The sequence below is a fragment of the Papio anubis genome, chromosome 6, assembly GCF_008728515.1.
Source record: "Papio anubis isolate 15944 chromosome 6, Panubis1.0, whole genome shotgun sequence".
Classification (NCBI taxonomy): Eukaryota; Metazoa; Chordata; class Mammalia; order Primates; family Cercopithecidae; genus Papio; species Papio anubis.
Window position 1 is genome coordinate 134,565,536 of NC_044981.1, and position 21,441 is coordinate 134,586,976.

Sequence of the window (21,441 nt, forward strand, 5' to 3'; positions counted from 1 at the left end):
TTTTCCTGGAAAGCGTATTATATGATGTGCAACCTGTCTTATCAACTAAATATCAAGTCAGTTTTCTTATTTCTCTCTCTATGCCTAAATAATAGTTTAAGAATGATTTTAGATATATGATCTAATTGTTTTGCTAGTGATTTTTTCATTTAGATGGGAACATTAGCTGGCATTTGGCTTTAGTTGTGAGCTATATGGTCTTTTCTTGGAGACTAGAGGCTCTGTAGGTCTGCCCTTGGTTTATGCCTCAGGATTTAATGTGACATTGAAATGAAAAGGGTTTTGTATCCTCAGTCACCAGCTGCCTTGTGGCAACAAAGACTTTCTGGACCCTGCTGGTCCGAGTGGGTGGTAGTCCAAACACTGCTCATTTTTTTTTGTTTGTTTGCTTTCTATTTTGTAGATAGTCCATTTCATGATGGTTTTAAAAAAATTTTCCTCCTGCCATTTTTTCTAACAAAGATGAGAGGTAAAATATTCTATGAGACTTCTATGTTGCTTTCTCCCCTACCTCACCTCCTCACCTCTCTTTTTTTCTTTTTTCTTTTCTTTTTTTTTTTTTGGGTGTTTGCTACAGAACGGTGAATTTGTGTATTTCTCTTCCACTTTGACATGGACATTGCCTCGTTCTTCAGTAGTGTACATATTCACCTTAATTTATTCAAAAGCTATTTTACCTTTTTCAGTAATACCGCATCAATTACCTTAACTTATTCTTTTACATCACTCTTCTCAATGTACAAGAAATATTGAAATCTATCAATTACTTACTTAAGGTGTTTTCAAATTAAATAAAAACTTTTACTATGAAATTATGTGAAAATGAACCAGATAAGATTGATCATTATATATCAATCAGTTAGAAGGTGGCAGTGACTTAAAAAACTTGCCCACCTTTTGCTGAAAGTAAAAAACATAATAAAGCAGGAAGAATTCTGGTTCCAAAGTGAATCTACCAGCTAACTCATGCAAACAGATGTCAGATTATTTTCATTTCATGTAGAATAACAGCCTAGAGTTCAGGAAGCCCAGTTCTCAATTCTAACTTTAACTCTAACCCTCCTAAACCTTTTAACCCTGTTAATTGCAGTGGCCTTAGAGATTTCATTTATGTGTTCTGGGACTCAATTTGCTTATTTATAAAAGGAGATTCTGAATAGACACTAAAATCCCTTCCAGCTGTAAGATGCTAAACTAGGTGTTTAGGTTATTTTTGGTGGCTTGAAACATGACCTTGATAACCTTTTTGTGTGGAAGAATGAAAAAGTCTTGTTATTCGTTTTGCATGGGGAAAAATGGTACCTTAAATTAAGTATCATTGTGAGAACAAATGCTCAAAATATCTGCTGCTAGTACTGAGAATGAATGTACTTGAAACACTCAATGAAAGGTCATTGCCGTCTATCACAGAGGTAATGGAATAATACAGCAGTTGTTATACCTGCCATGGTCAGGTAAAATACCAAATGGCAATCAACTTTGTATGTCCTCCAAATAACTTACATTATGTAGTATTGAGCTTCAATTGGCAAAATGTTGTCTAAATATGGGCTAAAGTAGCAAAGACTAGAAAAACAACCAATTTTCTATTTAAAAGGAAAAATGATACACTATAACTTTGTGAAAGGTGTACAGAATGTAATACTGGATCATATTTGATATTTAAAATAATTTATTATGGAAAAACTCAATAATTTATCTTGTGTATTCCTTCTAGGTTATAATTAATATATCAGTCATTGTTGTCTAAAACGATATATAAATTGAGTAAATTGAAAAATGCAGGGGAAAATGCAAACGATGAGTGGCCTGAATTAATCTAGGATAATTTCATAATGCACATTATGGTGGTTCTGAAAATGTCTATAGGAAATGATCTTTCTTGTAAGAATTGGATTATACAATTATAGAGTATTTGAAGTAGGTTTTCTGTATTTGTAGATATGTAGGAAACCATGACAAACTACATAAACCAGATCAACCTTCTTGTACATGCTAAATGAAGTAATGATACATAAAACAACATCAAATGTTTTTATAAATCTGAATGTCAGTAGACTAAAAATATGGTGAAATCATGAGGTTTTCTGGAACGTAGTTTTTAAATGTATGTTATACAGTACATTTATGCACTAAAAGAAATTTAGAATAAAATCTTTAGTCGCCCTTAGAGAATTTCCAGATTATTTTTCAATTGAGAGCTCAGTGAAGTTGCATGTATTCTTGATATAAACATAATATTTTTTGGTTAATGATTTGTAAATTTTTTCCACATGAACAGACATTTTTGAAATCTTAGTTGTAGAACTAAGCCATTTTAATTTTATAGTAGTGCTCTCCTATCCTTGGGGGATACATTCCAAAAAGCCCAATGGATGCCTGAAACCGCACATAGTACCAAACCCCACATATACTGTTTTCCTACGTATACATATGATCAAGTTTAATTAATAAATTATACACATAACAACAATAATAAAATAGAGCAATTATAATGATATACTGTAATTAAAGTTATATGAATGTGATCTCTCTCAGCATCTATCTTTGTACTTTACTCACCCTTCTTAGGACGAAGTAAAATGATAAAATAACTCACATAATGAGAATAAGTGAGGTGAATGATATAGAAAGTGTGATGTAGCATTAGGCTACTATTGACCTTCTGTCAATATGTCAGAAGGAGGTTTGCTTGGGGCTATCCTGGATCATCGAGCCATGATTTTTATGGTTGGGATATCAGAAACACGCAATGTCGATGACTGACAAGTGAGGGAAGGCACAAGATTTCATCACGCTACTCAGAGTGGAGTGCAATTTAAAACCTATGAATGGTTTATTTCTGGAATTTTTCATTTAATATTTCAGACTGAGATTGACAGAAGGTAACTGCAACTGCTCAAAGTGCGACCTTGGATAAGGAAGAATTTCTGTATTTCTGAGAAACTTTCAATGATATGGAATTTGTGATTCATAACTTGAAGCTATGATAAAGCTCTCCTTATGGGAAATAAAATCAAAAGTGAAATTATAACATGTCATTTACATTGGAATGAAATAATGAAAGCATCTGGTTATATTCCTGAGACATGTCAAATAATTTTCTTACAGGAAAAATAAAAATTAGATTGTACACTTTTATAGGCTAGAAATGTTGGTTATTTATTTTTACAATTTGAATTTATTTTTGAATTATTTTCAATATTTATTGAAAATATTTAAAATTCAAAACTTTTCAAAAATATTCAACTATTTCAATATATGAATATTTTTAATATTTTTGAATTATTTTTAATTTTTAATATCAAATTATCAATACATAGTAGTTGTACATATTTATGGGGTACATGTTATATTTTTGGAACAAGCATACAATGTGTAATGATCCAATTAGGGTAACTGGGGTATCCATAACCTCAAGTATTTATTATTTCTTTGTGTTAAGAACAGTCCAATTCCACTCTTTATTTTGAAATATATGATAAATTGTTTACTACAGTCACCCTATGGTGCTACTGAACACTAGATTGTAACTCTTACTGTTATGAACACTGGATAAAGTGATTGCAGGAAAAAGCAAATATATAGGCAACAAATGAACATATGGTGTAGCAGTTCCATACCTAAGTATTTACCCAAGAGAAATTAAGACAGGTGCCCACAAAAAGACTTGTACAAGGAAGCCTGTGACAGCTTTATTAATAATAACTGATAATTAGAAAAAAACTAAATGTCCATGAACAGGATAATAGATAATTTGTGTCTCATTCAAACAATGAAATACTGCTTAGCAATAAAAGAATGAACTGCTGATAATGCAACAGCGTGAATGGATCTCAGCAACATTAGGTTTTGGAAAGAGGATAGACACCAAAAGCTTATATACTTTATGATTTCATTTACATGAAGTTTCAGAAGAAACAAAACTAACCTGTGGTGATAGAAATCAGAACACCTGTTGCCTGTGGTGAATAAGGATTGATTGGATGTGGGCAGGGGGAAATTCTCTAGGGTAATATTAATGTCATATATATTGACTGGGGTCTTGGTCTATGAGTGTACATACATTTGTCAAAGATTAAGATCTGTCCAATTTACTCTCTCTCTCTCTCTATATATATAATTTTTACCTGATTAAGACACAAATGAGAAAAAAGTGAATAAGTGACACATTTTATCAAATAACAAACTTACTGGCAGTGCTAATCAAGCCATAGATGGTAATAGCCTACAGGCATTACTTGCGTTTTTGTCCGTCTTGTCTATTTCAAGTGATTTGATTAGGTTCAATGGTAATTTGTAATCATTAGTCTAACTTGAAATAAACATGTTCTGAGTTTCTGCTTTAAGAACACCTTATAACTTGAGGATATGAAAGGGTTGTAACTGGGGTTGGACTGAAAGTTTTGTATTAGTATTCTGTCATGAAGGTCCAGTATAAGTAGACACCTACATGGTAAATCAAATAGAGCCTATTGCTGCAACATCTGTCAGACCATATGCTTTGGCTTCAGGTTCAGTGTAGAAACTAAAATACTAATGACCCCATCCATCATTACAGCACTTGGCAGGCATGCATCATTGAATTGGGCAGAGAAATTCAACAGTGGAGTTATTGAAAGTAGGGAATTGTGTGGGTAGATTTGGTGGCACCATTTGTTTTGGTGAATTGAAATGAGGCTGTTTAATGTGTGACTGGTAATCCTATGCAGATTGCCATCAAAGCTGTGGCAACTGGGCCAATCTGTCAGTAATCGCCGCAGGTGCTGGCACTGTGCCTCCTCCGTGGGCCTGCCAAAACAGGAGAGTCAGCCGCCGCTTCGCCCTTGGTGAGGCTCATCATTGCTAGAATAGTGTGATACAGCTAGTTGCTCAGCCAAAGGAAATGTCATTCCTTATGGAGCAACACATAATTTAAGCAATAGCTTGAGAGTACTAATTGGAGAGTGAAATCAGTAAAATGAGATGCAAATTGCTCTCAAAAACAACTAGAGAGAGGCTGACCCCCTACGGTACCAACCGTTGTCAGTGAAAGAGCAGTGAAAGTGGTTGGTCTAAAACTTCTGACCACATAGTGTGTTACCTGTTCAGGGAAATGCCGAAGCCTTGTTCCTGTACTCCATGCAAACATCATGACATAGTCGTGGGAATCTAAAGCATGATTTCTAAACAATTGAGTTAATTGGGAAGCACAGAAACTTTAGCTGATGACAACATAGCACTACACCCTTTCAGAGGCCAAGTAGTTATGGCTCACAGTGCTCTTTCTGATGCCCCCATGCTGTAGCATTTTTCTGTGCTTATTTATATTGCCATTTGGCAGGCTCAGATGTTTGTAGCATATTTAATTTCTGCAAGAGATTTTACTATCCTGACACTATTTATTTTAGGAAAAAAATGGATAATTTTCCATTTATTATAATGAAGGTAAGCTTCCTGAAGAAATTACTGCATGCTTAGGAACTGCAGTTTACAGTGGGAAATTCTTTGGAAACTAATTTGAGAGGAGGTTTTTAAAATCAGCTTGATTAAATACATAATATGTGATCAGCTCACACTAGGTAACATGCATAAAGAAAAAGCAATGCAATACAATACAGTAAAAGTTGCTCTAATGTCTGGACGTGGTCAAAGTTCTGACATTTTCTAGGTAAAAGACTTTAATAATGGCTGACACACTTCTAAAATATTAAAATAACAAAAGGTAGCATATAATTACAAAGAGAGTGAGTGAACTTGAAGAATGATGTCAGAATTGCTAAAGGCACATGGCACAAATATGTCTTGAGATTTGTAGAAGACTACGTAAGTGACTTACTACCTTGTAATATAAGGAATATACAAATGGATTTAATTTGCTCTTTATAGATCCTGAAGTATAATAATGACATGATTTGAAGCTTATGGTGAGAGCTGTAAGCTGATTATAAGGGAGAACTTTGTAATTGTAGGGCTGTTGAAAGCTACAATGAGCTGCTCCAGGAGGTAGTAAAATTACAATTAGTCCAAATATCCAAGCATAATCTGGATAAGCACATGCTAGAGATGTAGAAGACATGCAAGCCTGAGGCTAACTACTTTTTAAGATACTTTTGGCCCTGACACGTAATTCTGTGACTGCATATGGGAAGTCTGTATAGAATCTAAGAACTGTACTATTTCAGAGATGAGCATGAGCAATGCAGACTGGAGTGTTTGGTGAAATCATTAGAGAAGACTTGATTGAAACTTCGAAGTGTACATAAGACTTGAATAAGCAAAGGTGGGCATGGTTACTACTGCAGATTCAGAAGGCAGAAAGAACACCGTATGTATATGTGGGGACGTGGGATAGGAACTGAAGGAGAAGGATCTTACTGAAGTGGAAGGTTCACCATGAGGAGTGGAGCTAAGCAGAGTTTGTGGAGAAGTTGATACTAGACTGTGCTGGAGACTGCTGGAAGAGGAAGAGGCTTCTTTTCTCAGTACAGTCATCAGGGAATGAGGGCCTGATTCTGGACAGTTTCAGTGGGACTGGAAAATCCATGAGTAGGAAAGGGGAGGACAAATTGAGAAACAAAACGGTTTGGGGCCTGGTTTGCACAATTTTATAGAATTTGGGAAGATGTGAGAGTGAAATAATAAAGACAGCTTTGTACATTTTCTTAAGAGTTTATTTTTAAAAGATAGTCAATAAGTTTGTTTTCTCAGTTTCTATTTTTGGAGCTCTTTTGTCTATTAGAACCAGGTTGTTTTACTTTTTACCTTTTTCTACCTTCATAATTTCATGTAAGTGATCCTCAGTAGGAGTGAAAAATGAGGAGACATTTCAATTCCTTTTGACTCTTTCTAGCTTTAATAAAAGTTTACCAAGACAATTTGAAGCTTGTGACCAACTTAAACCTCTGAGTGGCCCAGATGTCATTGAGGAGAATTAGTCTATGGGAAAACTGTTGGTGCCTTCAGCCTTGGCTGCTTCTGTAACTTCTGGCTCACAAGACAGGAGTGTGAGGAGTGCAAACCATGTCCCTTGTGCTTTCCTAGTTTCTTGTCACCTGGTCTAAACTTTAACTGACAGATGAGTACTAACTTGCTATTTAATTCTAATTTTCTCTGCTTATCTTTTGTTTAAGCAGTAGTGATTTTGCCATGTATATACTGGTTTACAGTTAATTCTGATCCACTTAAGAGATCATGTTCTCTTTGGTAGCTAAGGGCCAACACTCTTGGCAGTCCTGCTTTTCCTTGGGCCATTGGTATAGTCTAATTCACGGCATTCTCTTCTTTCTGCATAGCTTTATATAAAGAATTCTGCTTATAGGTCTTGAGATAAAGTCACCGATCTCATATCATGGATTATAAGGTTTTCCTTCTACTTTCTGGCATTTTGGATATGTAATGATGAGCATCAGAAAGTTTAATCATATTTAATTTTTAGAATTATTAAATACTCCTGAGGTCATTTTGGTTAATTTTGTGTGGCTTTCAACCATAAAGAGATCAATGCCTTGCAGATATAAAGCTTTCTTTTCCTTCTTTAATAATTTATAAACTCTGAATTTAATGTCTACAGATTACATAATTGATCATAAATGAATAATGTGTATACTATTCTTTACCTTCCTTATCTGTTCTCGGAACAGGACTATACAAGCCTGGCAGTCATGGAAGTTCAGGGATTGCTTTTTATCGATATCTAGAAATAATTTACTTCTCTTTCTGTGCAAGAACAATATGCTCACTTACTGTTTGTACAACTGCCCCTTCAGTGTGTTTCTAGGTGTGTCATGTCTAGCACTTTATAACTTTCCCGTTGAGCACCTGGGATCAGTATTACAACATGGAGCATTGGCAGGTCTGGTTTCTTCTTTATGAAAAGTAGTCTGCTAGAAAGATCTAAAATTTACAAAGTTATTTTATTGTAAAATAAAACAGAGGTATAGCAAACCACACAAAAATAAAAACTATTATGACTCACTATCGGGTAAACATCACACAGGACAAGAAAGAGAGCTTGCCAGCCATCCCAGAGGCACCTTCCATGTGCTCTGTGCCAGGCATAACAGAGCTGTCTCCCTGCCTCCACAAATAACCACTCTTATGAATTTTAACCCTTGCAGGTTTTTGCAGCTATGTATGCATCCCTAGACACCCTAGTCTTATCAATTTTTAAAAATAGACATCTTTTTAAGTCTCGCTTTTAATCTGTAGGTTTGTCCTTTATTCCTTTCCTCACAATTTATCTGTTGAGCCTAAGATGTTTGACTTCTAGCTTCCCCTGTCCATATTTTGCTGATTGCATACTAATGCCCTCTTCAGTTCCACATGTCCCTCTTTCCTCTCTATTTCCTGCAAATTGGCAGCCAGATCCAGGGTCAAGTTTGATCCTTTGGCAATGTCATAGGTGGTGCTTGGTATAATAACAGGAGGAACAAAATGTGTCATCTTTCTTTTTGTGATCTTGGCAGTCTCTGATGATTAATGCCCATATTTATTCCTGGGGGTAGAAAATTGTGATAGTTTATCTTTTTTTGTTGTTTATTTCTTTTGTATTTGTTTAGTTGCTGAAAAGATACATACTCCCCCTAATCTACTATTTGGTTACCCAGTAACACAATTCATTAAGGAAAGGGTAAATACATTCTCTAATCTTTGCAATATTTATTAGTTTTTAATATGAGTTGGTTCCCTGTTATCCTGCAAATATGACTTATTTTTTTCTTCTAATATCATTATAAACTCATGGATTTAAACATATTTAATGGAGTTTAATTTGTTGCAATTATTATTTCTACTAAATCTTAAATTGTCCCATCTTTGCTTAGTGGGCACCTCTCCAAATTTGCTCCTGATTCTTTTTGATATGATTATAGTAGGCTTTGAGAGCTTCCTTGGTACCTGGTACTGTGAGATGTTTCAAATATTCCTCTGGATGTGGGATCAGTCATTTTTCAGTGATGCCCCGTTTAGTTTTAGTAAGAAATCATATTTCAAGATCATGATGTGGGTTCTGAGGGATACTCATTTCTAGATCTTTTCAGTGAATAGAGCTAAAAAATATATACACATATATTTAATGATAAAATACCTAATGAGTTCATAGGGATATTTCAAGTTGAAGCCTAAAGTTTTTTACTGAATGTTTATCCTATTACAACTTTTCAAATACATTTTATTTCCATACCGATATTCTTGGTTGTCAGTGACACAAGGGAAGGTGGATTTAGAATATATCATAATTATACATTGGTTTTTATTTCATATTATTTTGAAATGATATTTCTTTAATTTCTAATTGTCCTGAATTGTCATTTCATTTCTGAGTTTTATTGTTTAAATTAATATTGTTTCATCTCATGAATCATTTCCTTAATATGTTTTAGCTTATCTTGAAATATTATGTTGTGGTTTTGATCTGGTTTGTGGACATATTTTTCTGACTGACTTTCATGGACACTAAGGATCATACTCTGTTCCTTATTTTCTTTTAATCTTATAAAATCTTTATGTGGGTTTGATCTTGATACTTTTAAGTTATTCATTTTTATGTGAAATAAGTTTTCCTGAAGTTTTAAAATGAGGTGGAGTTCAGGAAACTTTAGCTGATTTTATAGATTTCCCTCCTCTGTTGCTTTGAGTTATGTTTTAAAATATGGCAGCTTGCCTTTTGGGATTTCTGGGATTTCCCACTTTTGTTTAGTCCTTCTATTTCCACACTCTCTTGTTAGTCTGTCTGTTTTTATGTGACAGGTTCAGAAAGATTTAAAAACTACGCTACTGCCATCAGCTTCCCAGAATCCCTCAAATCTGATGGTTTCATTGCATTTGTCTTCTGGCTTCACTCGCCTTCCCTCTCACTGTGAATTGCATGGTTTTATAGTTGTGGACTCATATGCTTCACATTTCTGCTTTCTACAGTGCAGTGTGAAGCAACCAGCCAATCCCATTATGTTTCTTTGTTTGACTAAAATGTTCTAAGGTAGCAAATACATGGTTACCAAAACGTTGCCTTCTATAGATACTTGATTAGGAATATATCTAATAGTGATATTTTACATGCCTCTACTGCTACATCATGTCATGGACTAGTAGTGTCTTCTTTGCCACTGGCAAGAAAGGTTATAAGTACCTTTAAATCTAATCAGATTGAAAAATAAATTTCAGTAAACCCAGAATCAGAACCAAATCAGAAAATTCATCCATAAAAATCGGATTCTCTTCTGGTCCTAAAATCATCTCTATCCCTCAGGCTTCAAGAAAGTAAAGCAGAACACCAGTAGGAGATAGATATGATTGTATTGAAAAATATATATATATATGTGTGTGTGTGTGTGTGTGTGTGTATATCTACATAATTATAAGATTGTATATAGTAGGATTTTATTTACAAAGTTGAAGAGATTTACTGCACAGAATTGGTTTATGTGCTTGTGCAGATTGGCCAGGCAAGTCTGTAGTCTGTAGGGCAAACCCTTGGGGAGGGCAGGCTAAAACATGCGTGCTCAGATTGAAGGTGTTGTTCATTAGTAGAATTTCTTCTACTTCAGAGAAGCTTCCCCTCTGGTCTTAAAGCCTTTTAACTGATTTAATCCAGTCCACTCAGATTATCTAGGATAATCTAATTTACTAGATTTTGGATTTTAAGTCCATCCACAAAATGCCTTCACAGGGTCACCTAGTTTGGTGTTTAATGAAATAGCTGGAGATTGTAGCATAGGCAAGTTCACACATCAGAAGACTGACACAGTTATCAAACAGATTATTTGCTTAGATATTGTTTGGATTATCATCTTCATAAATTGTGATTATCAGTATTTGCTATGAATACTTTTACACAGTAATCTCATAAAGTATTCTCATTGTCACTGTTGAATAAGCAGGTACAAATACATATCTCCAATGTTAGATGAAAAGGTAGAAATTTGAGAAGTAATGAGAAATTATTCAGCTCACAAACAGTTGCTTCAGGGCTAGAACCTGGGTATCATCCCCAGCAGACATGGTTCTGTCAACTTACACGTGCTCTCTCTTTGTGGCTCCTCTTATTGGTCACCTTTTCTCCCTATTGCAAAGATACCCATGCTTCTTAGGGTGAAATTCCTTTTCTTGTTTAATGGCTGACTTTACTTTTTGTTATACTTGATTAATAATTCTGATTCTAGTATTTGCTATCTCCAGCATATTTTTACCCTGCTTTATTTCAGAATTATAATATTCACCACCTCTTTCTATCTCTGTCAAATACCATTTACCTTCTTCCATCCTTCCATTGCCAGAAAGTCAGTACTTTGATGTTATTATTGTCATTTCACTGTATTTTTTTTCTAGGAGAACACTATTTACTTACTCTACTGAAATAAGTATAATAATTTCTATGACCATAAATAAGAATAAGTGCTTCTCTCAAAATAATAACATAGTATTTTTAATTTTAGAAATTTTTAAATTATTTTAAGTTTTCTATGAAATCCTTTCATGTTTTTAAATTGTCTTCAAAATTATTTCATGTTTCTAGAATTATAGAATTATTTTGTTCTTCAATAATGGTGACTGTGATGATGATAATATCTTTATCATCCTGTGAGACTGAAAAAATTTCATACAAATCTTATAGAGCAGACAAACTCCAGTAAGGAACTCTCAGGTCCTTGGGATTAATTTGGCTGGAATATTGTAAATTTCATGTCAGCCTCACTTGGTCATAGTTGTGCAAATTTACTTTGGAATTAATTTTGACAACTCATATGCGGTCTTCTTGATGCTGTTCAACGGGGACCTAAATACCAAACATAAGAAAATAGGTTCTTTCTAAGTCTTACAATTTTAAGAAGATGAGAGAATCATATATCATTATGTTCCCAGGAAAGTCAACGAAGAAATAAACATATAAATAAATGTAATTTGATTATTTTCAAGTCAGTAGGCTTGAAATAATCTTGGCATGTATTGTCAGTGTGGCTCTTTTTGGTCTGAAATGAAACTGGATTAATTTTATTTCTCAAACTTTGAAAAGAGACTCTGAAGTAAAGTGTAGCATATTTTAATTATACCATATTTCTTTTAGGATACTTTCAAGCTGAAAGTAATAGAAAACCAAATGTATTATTTCATTTAGCAAAAAGTCCAAAGAGAAATGGGCTGTAATAATTGTTGGTGTCATTTCAGAGATCTAATCAATAACTTCCTCTGTCTCTCTAACTGATATGCCATCCTAAGTGTGTCAGCATATCCCTTACACTGGACTGCCCCATGGTGATAAGTCAGCTCTTCCAGGTTTAGGCATGACAGTAAGCAAAAGCAAAGGGAATCCATTTCCTTGTATGTCTCCTTAGAAGTGAGGAAACCTTTTTAGGATAACTTGACCAATTCTTTTTTTTTTCCCAATGTACAGATACATATTTAATTTATATTTTCTTTTCTTTTTTTAAAATTTTTTTTATTATTATTATACTTTAAGTTCCCAGGGTACATGTGCATAATCTGCAGGTTTATTACATATGTATACTGCCATGTTATACAGCCAGAATTTTACTCAATCCCACAAAATCCATCATCAACTCTCACATTTACATCAGGTACCTAATGCAACCTCTCCCCTCTCACTTCCATGATAGGCCCTGGTGTGTGTGATGTCTCTTCCCAAGTCCAAGTGATCTCATTGCACCACTCCCACCTATGAGTGAGAACATGCGGTGTTTGGTTTTCTTGTTCTTGTGATAGTTTGCTAAGAATGATGGTTTCCCCAGCTGCATCCATGTCCCTACAAAGCGACACAAACTCATCCTTTTTTATGGCTGCATGGTATTCCATGGTGTATATGTGCCACATTTTCTTTAATCCAGTCTGTCACTGATGGACATTTGGGTTGATTCCAAGCCTGTTATTGTGAATAGTGCCGCAATGAACATATACGGTGCGTGGTGTCCTTATAGCAGCATGATTTATAAATCCTTTTAAGTATATCCTCAGTAATGGGATGGCTGGGTCATATGGTACATCTAGCTCAGATCCTTGAGGAATCGCCATACTGTTTTCCATAATGGTTGAACTAGTTTACAATCGCACTAACAGTGTAAAAGTGTTCTATTTCTCCACATCCTCTCCAGCAGCTGTTGTTTCTGACTTTTAATGATTGCTATTCTAACTGGTGTGAGATGGTATTCCATTGTGGTTTTGATTTGCACTTCTCTGATGGCCAGTGATGATGAGCATTTTTCATGTGTCTGTTGGCTGTATGAATGCCTTCTTTGAGAAATGTCTGTTCATATCCTTTGCCTAATTTTTGATGGGGTTGTTTGTTTTTTCTTGTAAATTTGTTTGAGTTCTTTGTAGGTTCTGGATATTAGCCCTTTGTCAGATTGAGTAGATTGGCAAAATTTTCTCCCATTCCAGGTGGCTGCCTCTGTTCACTCTTGATGGTAGTTTCTTTTGTATTGTGTCAGTTGCTTTTGGTGTTTTAGACATGAAGTCTTGCCCATGCCTATGTCCTGAATGGTACTACCTAGGGTTTTCCTCTTTCAGGGTTTTGTGGTTATGCATTAGGTCTAACATTTAAGTCTCTAATCCATCTTGAATTAATTTTCGTATATGGCAAGGAAAGGATCCAGTTTCAGCTTTCTACTTATGGCTAGCCAATTTTCCCAGCACCATTTATTAAATAGGGAACTTTTCCCATTTCTTGTTTCTCTCTCAGGTTTGTCAAAGATCAGATGGCTGTAAATGTGGTATTATTTCTGAGGACTCTGTTCTGTTCCATTGGTCTATATCTCTGTTGGCAGTACCAGTACCATGCTGTTTTGTTACTGTAGTCTTGTATAGTTTGAAGTCAGTAGGCGGATGCCTCCAGCTTTGTTCTTTTGACTTAGGATTGTCTTGGAGATGTAATTTTTTGGTTCCATATGAACTTTAAAGCAGTTTTTCCAATTCTGTGAAGAAACTCCTTTTGCAGCTTGATGGGGATGGCATTGAATCTATAAATTACCTTGGGCAGTATGGCCATTTTCAATTTATATGATTCTTCCTATCCATGAGCATGGAGGTCCTCCATTTGTTTGTGTCCTCTTTTATTTCTAATTGAGCAGTGGTTTGTAGTCTCCTTTGAAGAGGTCCTTACATCCCTGTAAGTTGGATTCCTAGGTATTTTATTCTCTTTGAAGCAATTGTGAATGCAGCATCAAATGTACTGTTCCACATTGGTGTATAAGAATGCTTGTGATTTTTGCACATTAATTTTGTATCCTGAGACTTTGCTGAAGTTGCTTATCAGCTTAAGGAGATTTTGGGCTGAGACAGTGGGGTTTTCTAAATGCTACAATCATGTCATCTGCAAAAGAGGGACAATTTGAATTCTTCTTTTCCTAACTGAATACCCTTTGATTTTCTCTTGCCTAATTGCCCTAGCCAGAACTTCCAAATTATGTTGAATGGGGAGTGGTGGGAGAGGGCATCCCTGTCTTGTGCCAGTTTTCAAAGGAATTTTTCCAGCTTTTGCCCATTCAGTATGATATTGGCTGTGGGTTTGTCATAAATAGCCTTATTTTGAGGCACGCCCATCAATAATCAATTTATTGAGCGTTTTTAGCATGAAGGGCTGTTGAATTCTTATTATATCTCCTTGGCCAGAATATGGACGCACACCCCATTTTTAAAACATGTCACTATTAATGGAAAGAAGACTCACGTTAACCTAGTGTTGATGGCCCAGTGTGTTTCCACGTGTAACATCTTGATGCATAACCTAGGGATCTTGTTAAAATGCAGATTTTGATACAGTATATCTAAAGTGATCTCTTGACTCTGCATTTGTAACAATCTGCCAGTTGATGCTGATGCTACTGTTCTGTAGACCACATGGCAAGGTGTTTGGCTAATACCCTGGCTGGTTGAAATAGATGTTGGAGAATCAACCATTATTACCACTATATTCCACTAGGAATGGAACTTGTCAAATGAACACTGCATGCACTGTGCATGGTGAAGCTTACTGTAGTTGAGGAGAGGAGTGATAACATTGAGGATTACAGTGACTTGCCCAGGGTTACTTGGTGAGTGACAAGTTTTATCCAGCAACTTGTATTGGAGAAAAAATAAATACAGAAGCCTGAGATGATTTGGGGGGCAGGGTGGGAAGTAGGGAAAAAAAGTAGTGCTACGTTATAATCCCTTAGATCATGTATTTGTGTGATTCATTTTTCAGTACTTCTCAGAGTTGGATATATATTTGCAATGGAGAAATCATATATAAAAACTCAAAGCAGAATAAAGAGCCTATAACTGAAAAACCTAACAGAGGCAGAGAACTATATGCAAACATTGCTTCATAAGAGAAAATTTACCATTACTTCTTACATTGTCCTTCACTAGCACTGCCTACTCTGATAAGTTGATGGTGTGTAATCAGGAAAAGACCTATTATTTTGGATTTTAAAAGGAAAAGTTATTTTTGACTTCTAGAATGTACATGTTTTAAATTGTTACGTTTAGCTCTAATGAATTATTGGAAGCCAAGTAAAGAAAGCAATGTCTAATATAGATTATATTAGCCCATTGGAGCAATGCCTTGATTAAACCTCCACACCAAATAATCAATTTGTTGGACAGGAACTGTAATCAAAATGAACATAACAGCTTTGGTTTAGTTTAGAGGAAAGTCTGCTGGATTTTAGGTCATCAAACCTAGTTTTGAGTTTTAGTCCCGCTAACAGGCTAAGCATCACATTTCTAATCTTAACTTTAATTGGATATGACTGTATCACAAAAGTTCATAAGAAAGAGAAGCCACAGAACCAGTAACAGCTGACATAATATAAGGTACATGGAGGTGCTTATTAAATGACTATTGAAGATAAACCTGAGTATTATGACTCTGTTAATTTTATTTTATTTCAAGAAATAAATATTACATAAGTCTTTTGTACTCATTAGTTGTATAATATACATCCTATATAAGCATATGTATTTATAGTTATATTAGTATATTAATATACACATATAAACATCATGTAGTATATCAACTTGGTGATATCTTGACTGGATGAGCTTAAGTATACCCCGCAGCCTCTCTGAGTTGTGGTATAATTAATTACTTCTGAAATAACTTGGTGTCAGTGATCTCTTGGTGTCCTTGAAATTCAATATTTTTGTAACCTCCCTTTATTATTAATTTGGATTGATGATTAATATGTATTTTATTGTAACTTATAAAAGCCTAAGGAGGATTTATGTGACTCTTGTCTCTAAAATGTTCAGTGAATTTAATTCATTTTAACAAAGTACTTGAGCCACCCACTAAATAAAGATAATATATATTAAATTTTATGGAGGAATATATATATATATATATATATATATATATATGACATGAAACTCTACCTTCAGAATGATTTCAGTATACAAACAGATGAAAAGACATTTATAAATATATCATAGTAGAAAAGATTTAAGATAGAAAAGCCAGTTAATAAGTTTTTATAATCTTTTATACAGTTTTTGAGGCAGTATCCACGACCCTGTCAGCAGGAGTAGAAAGGGAAGAGTATATATGAGCTGATGGAATGTGAACTTGGGGCAGAGGGGAAGGAGCTAGATACCATAGATCAGGTCACTATGGAAATCAAGTAGGAATGTGTGCAAGTTTTTAATCTCCATTTTTGGATAACACAGACATTTTCCCTAAGAACAAATGACCAGTTTCTGCAAATGTCAGTAGTTTTAGAATAGTTGATAAGATAGTGCAAATTCAATATTGGCAATGCATACACAATAGAAAGTTGAAAGAATCTGGAACCCTTTCAGACTAGAGAATGTCTCTTTGAAATGGCTGCTGTAAAGTAAAGGGTCACAAAATAAGGTCTCACTGCTAATGTAGAGGATTGACGGAGTGAGAGACTGAATTGCACAGGCTGTTGTGTTTCGAGAGGAAACTCTCACAGAACAGGAACTTGGATGTTGTAAGGTGGTAAAGGAGGCTGTTGGGGATCACTGAGGCCAAAGTAAGTTTGAGGATCAATGGGAATATTCACAAGACTGGGTTAGGGAGGATAATTTAGTCTGTGAATATTCCCAGTGATGGGAATGATATGTGGGCATGCTGGGAATTCCAAAAGGTGAGAGTTAGTTGAGTGGGAAAGTGGAAGAGTTGTCTTCAAGTTAGGAACCAGGAAAATGGTGGCTCTCCCTGAAAGAAGGTGTACGGTACTATAAAATGTACCCTCCTTTGAGATAGAAGTGTGAGAGGAACGCCAATTGCGGTGAAAAGATGGAATAATGATTATTGAGAAGGAAACATTAAAGATACTCAGAATCTCTTCACAAGAGAAAGGTTTTGAAAGGCATAGTGTGAAAAGACTTGAGTGGGTGTGGACATGTGCAAGAGAATTTGGAAGTCAGTACAGGCAGTGGGAATTGGCTAGTCTTGCAGAAGAACTGAGAAATACATATGGCAGGAAGCAAGGAGACAGTTTGAGAACACACCTGGTAAGATAAGCTAGAGGAAGCCCAGATGAGGTTGTATAACAAAAGTAAGGAGCAGGGAGTCATGGTGGGCCTTCCAATTAGGAAGATTGTATGAAAATGATGTGCTAATTGAAAAAAAAATGCAGTCTGAGGTTTGCATGTATAATGATTTTTTTTTTTTTTTTTTTTTTTTTTTTGGTGTATGTGGTTTGTAGGGAAAGAGTTTAGGCTGATTTTATGGATTTATATTGAAGAGCTTTTGAATATAAGCTGCTTTTCCAGTTCCTTATTATCCAAAGGAATGAGCAGGGTTCTTGCTGCAAAAATCATGAAATAGGTTGGTAAGCAGAGAAAAATTAACAAAAGCAATGAATAAAAAATAGCAAAATCCTAATTTGGATTTGATGTCCTTAGGTATTTTTGTATGCATATGCAGAAACATATATGTATTTACTATATAATGTGCATATGCATGATTTAAGATATGGAGAAGAGTATTTAAAGGTATAGTGTATTTAGGATTTAGAAAATTATTAAAACAATAGAGTATCCTCTTTATTATTTACTTTAAAAATATAAATATTTTCAAATGTACAAAAAATCACAGAAAACAATAAAATGGCCATTAATGTACCACCATTGTAATTTAATAGAAATTAACAGTTTATATTCTTGTCTCATGTCATCTTATTCTTAAGGAATTTTTTAATTAACATGTAAACATGCATACATGTAGTACTAATCAGTGGAATGCTGGAACCAATGAATACCAGAAATTTGTTAAGTTTTCAGGAACTTTGAATGATATCACACTGATAAACTGGAATATTTACACCACAGAAATGGACAAATACTACAAAATGCCATTTCATGTTTCTTGTTGGAGAACTAACAGTTCCAAATTTTACCAATTCATTGCTGGGTTTTCTTTGCCTAGTTTAACTGTCCCATCATAGTTTATTGAATGAATAAAATTCAGTTTATTTGCTACTCAGAAATATTTGGATATTTTCCATATTTCACAATCACAGATAATTTAGAGTTCAACATCTTGTACATATCTCCTTGATCCCATATACACTGGTGGTTCACTTGTGGAAACCTAAAAGTAGAATTGCCGGGTCCTGAGGTTTATGCATCCTCAACTTTACTAGATAGTAACAAATCATTTTCTAAAATCACTCTAGCAGTTTACACTTCCAACAGGAATGTTACCATTTTTGTTTCCCGTATACAGCCCTATGAAATATTTCAAGTAGTATGAAAGATATCAGGGGTAGTTAGCATTTCACCAACAAGAAACGAGGTTGTGGATCATGACCAATTCTTTCTCAGGGTTAGGGGTTTTCTTTGTCTTTTTTGCTGTCTTTGTCATATAGAAGTTTTAAAATTTAGATTGACAGTCTCATTTCATGGTTGTTAGACATACACATTTTCTCTTTTTTATACCCTATTCATTTTTTGATTGAGTTATCTTTTTTTTCTAATTGTACTATAGAAGATCTTTACATATTCTGGACATTTATTTCTTGATGGGCATTTCCTTTACAAATAACTTATCACCATTTGTGACTTGTTTTTTTCCCCTTTATATATGATGTCTTTGAACATATAGAAGTTACAAATTTTTTATAGTTGAATTTTTTTTGGTCATTTCCTATTAGTTTATGCTTATTACTCTTGTCTGGGATATGCTGATATCATAAATATGGTTTCCAATATTTCATTTTGAAATTTGACAGGTATACTTTTAAAGTTTAGGCTCTTTTGACTAATTCTCCAAAATGTATAAATTGGCTGTCATTCATGCCAAAGAGAGAGTTGTTTGCAAAGAGTACAGATTTTGGTTTGACTCTAAATTATTCATCATTAGTTTATTATCTGTGGCCAGCACATGCTACACATTTGGAATACAGAGATGCACAGGCAATGCTCTTCCTTTTCTGGTGGGGACAAACATACTACAGCACAGGCAGTACAGCTTAAGGGCTAAAAGAAGCTTGTATATATTACTCTGAGAGCATGGGGGCAATGAATCATTTGCCTGGGACCTATTAACTCTCCTGTTAATTCATTTACTCGGGTATAGTAGCAATTTATGGAGAACTGAGATTACTACCATAGTGTCAACCCTACACCTTTTGAAGCAGGGGTCTCCAACCTCCGGGCTGCAAACTAGTACTGGTCTGTGGCCTGTCAGGAACAGGGCCACATAGCAGGAGGTGAGCAGTGGGTGCACAAGCATTGCCACCTGAGCTCTGCCTCCTATCAGATCACCTGTGGCATTAGATTCTCATAGGAGCGCGAACTCTACTGTGAACTGTGAATGCAAGGGATCTAGGTTGTGAGCGCCTTGTGGGAATCCAATGCTTGATGATTTGAGGTGGAACAGTTTCATCCCAAAATCATCTCCTCACTGTTCCATAAAAAAATTGTCTTCCAGGAAACTGGTCCTTTATGCCAAAAAGGTTGAGAATCACTGCTTTAGAGGATACCACTATTTACTTACATCCTTTTCCAGATTGAATGACAGTGGAAAAAATTTGTGGATCTTTTGCAACAAGAATAATTTATCACAGATATTCCTTGCTAAGATGCTTTATAGATTTATGAAAAGGGTAACAACCTGTTTTTAAAGATTGGTTTCTGTTTGCAGAGACGAAATGGAGAAGATATACCAGTAGCCCAGACTAAAAACATCAATCATAGAAGGTTTGCCGCTTCCTTCAGATTGCAAGAAGTGACAAAAACTGACCAGGATTTGTATCGCTGTGTAACTCAGTCAGAACGAGGTTCCGGTGTGTCCAATTTTGCTCAACTTATTGTGAGAGGTAAGGTAAAATTGTTTTCAATTTACAAAATTGCATGACTTTATTAGAACAAAAGCAACTCTGTAGATATTTTGATTGATTTTTAAACCATAGTGTTTCTGATGTCAAGTTACTATAAAAATATGTCATCATAAAATTTCTCACAATGTGTGAAGGTAAAATTAAGACTGTAGTTTGTAAAATTTTTGAAGTTTCTAATAAGTGTTTGGCATTAAAAGAAATCTATTTTATAATGCTCTAAGTGGACTAAATATATCACATACCTTATTCCACATTGTCATCACCTCGTTTGTATTTTAACTTTAGATCTAGTTCTTTCTATTTAAAACAGTTCTGCGGATACTACCTTTCTTCGAAGCATTGTGGCAATGATGTCAAGGTCCAGGTTTCTATTTCCATGTAGTCCTACAAATTTTATTGGTATTAAAATCCAATAGTGAATTTTCACTGATGCACGTCTCTTATGGAATCTTAGAAAGTTAGAACTACCAAACAGTCCTCACTAATATTCTTGGATACTAAAGTTACTAGAAGAATGTCAGGGATTATGACATATCAGTACATATTTGTAGTGAATACTGGAAAAATACAAGTACAAAACACATACTACGTTCATTTAAGATGTATAGAGTCCCTCTTATATTTTAAGCACTGTTCTAGGTTGTAGATATTAGAGATACGATTGTAAATGTAATACAACGTCCCTACCCACATGGAGCATCATATTGAGTTACGTTAGGCAGACTATATAGACAGGTGTTGAAAACATAGTTATCAAGTCACAGTATGTGCTGTGAAGGAAAAAGAGACACAAAAGGATGGAAATTGATATTTTAGTTAAGGCGTTCTGGAAAGCCACTCTGAGAAGGCAACAACTGAGCTGAAAGCTTAAAAAAAAATGGAGACTTCAGCCATATGAAAATCTAGAGGTAAAGCAGCTCCGTTGAGTAGGATGTCAAGCATCAATCAATATTAACACAAATGAAAATAATCGTAACCTGTTTAAGTCTCTTCAAGGAGAAGTGTGAGAGACCTTAGCAAAAATATCTAAACTGGGGCTGAGACTGTAAACATATCATGGAAGGCATTTGCAAGTGGGTTTTCTTTGAGTAAGGATCTGAAGGTTCAGAGAAAACTGCCCAGTTAGGAGTATGGATGTTGGGTCAGGGGCAAGAGA

At 34.9% G+C, this 21,441-nt stretch overlaps 1 protein-coding gene across 18 annotated transcripts in view; it reads left to right on the top strand.

Moving 5' to 3' along the window:
- Positions 1-21,441, top strand: part of PTPRK (protein tyrosine phosphatase receptor type K) — a 553,640-nt gene that overhangs the window by 278,002 nt on the left and 254,197 nt on the right. For all 18 annotated transcript variants that reach the window (XM_017958332.2, XM_017958334.2, XM_017958333.2 and 15 more), the window contains exon 6: positions 20,090-20,264. In XM_017958332.2, coding sequence (XP_017813821.1) covers positions 20,090-20,264 — 175 coding nt within the window. The remainder of the gene's footprint in view (positions 1-20,089; positions 20,265-21,441) is intronic.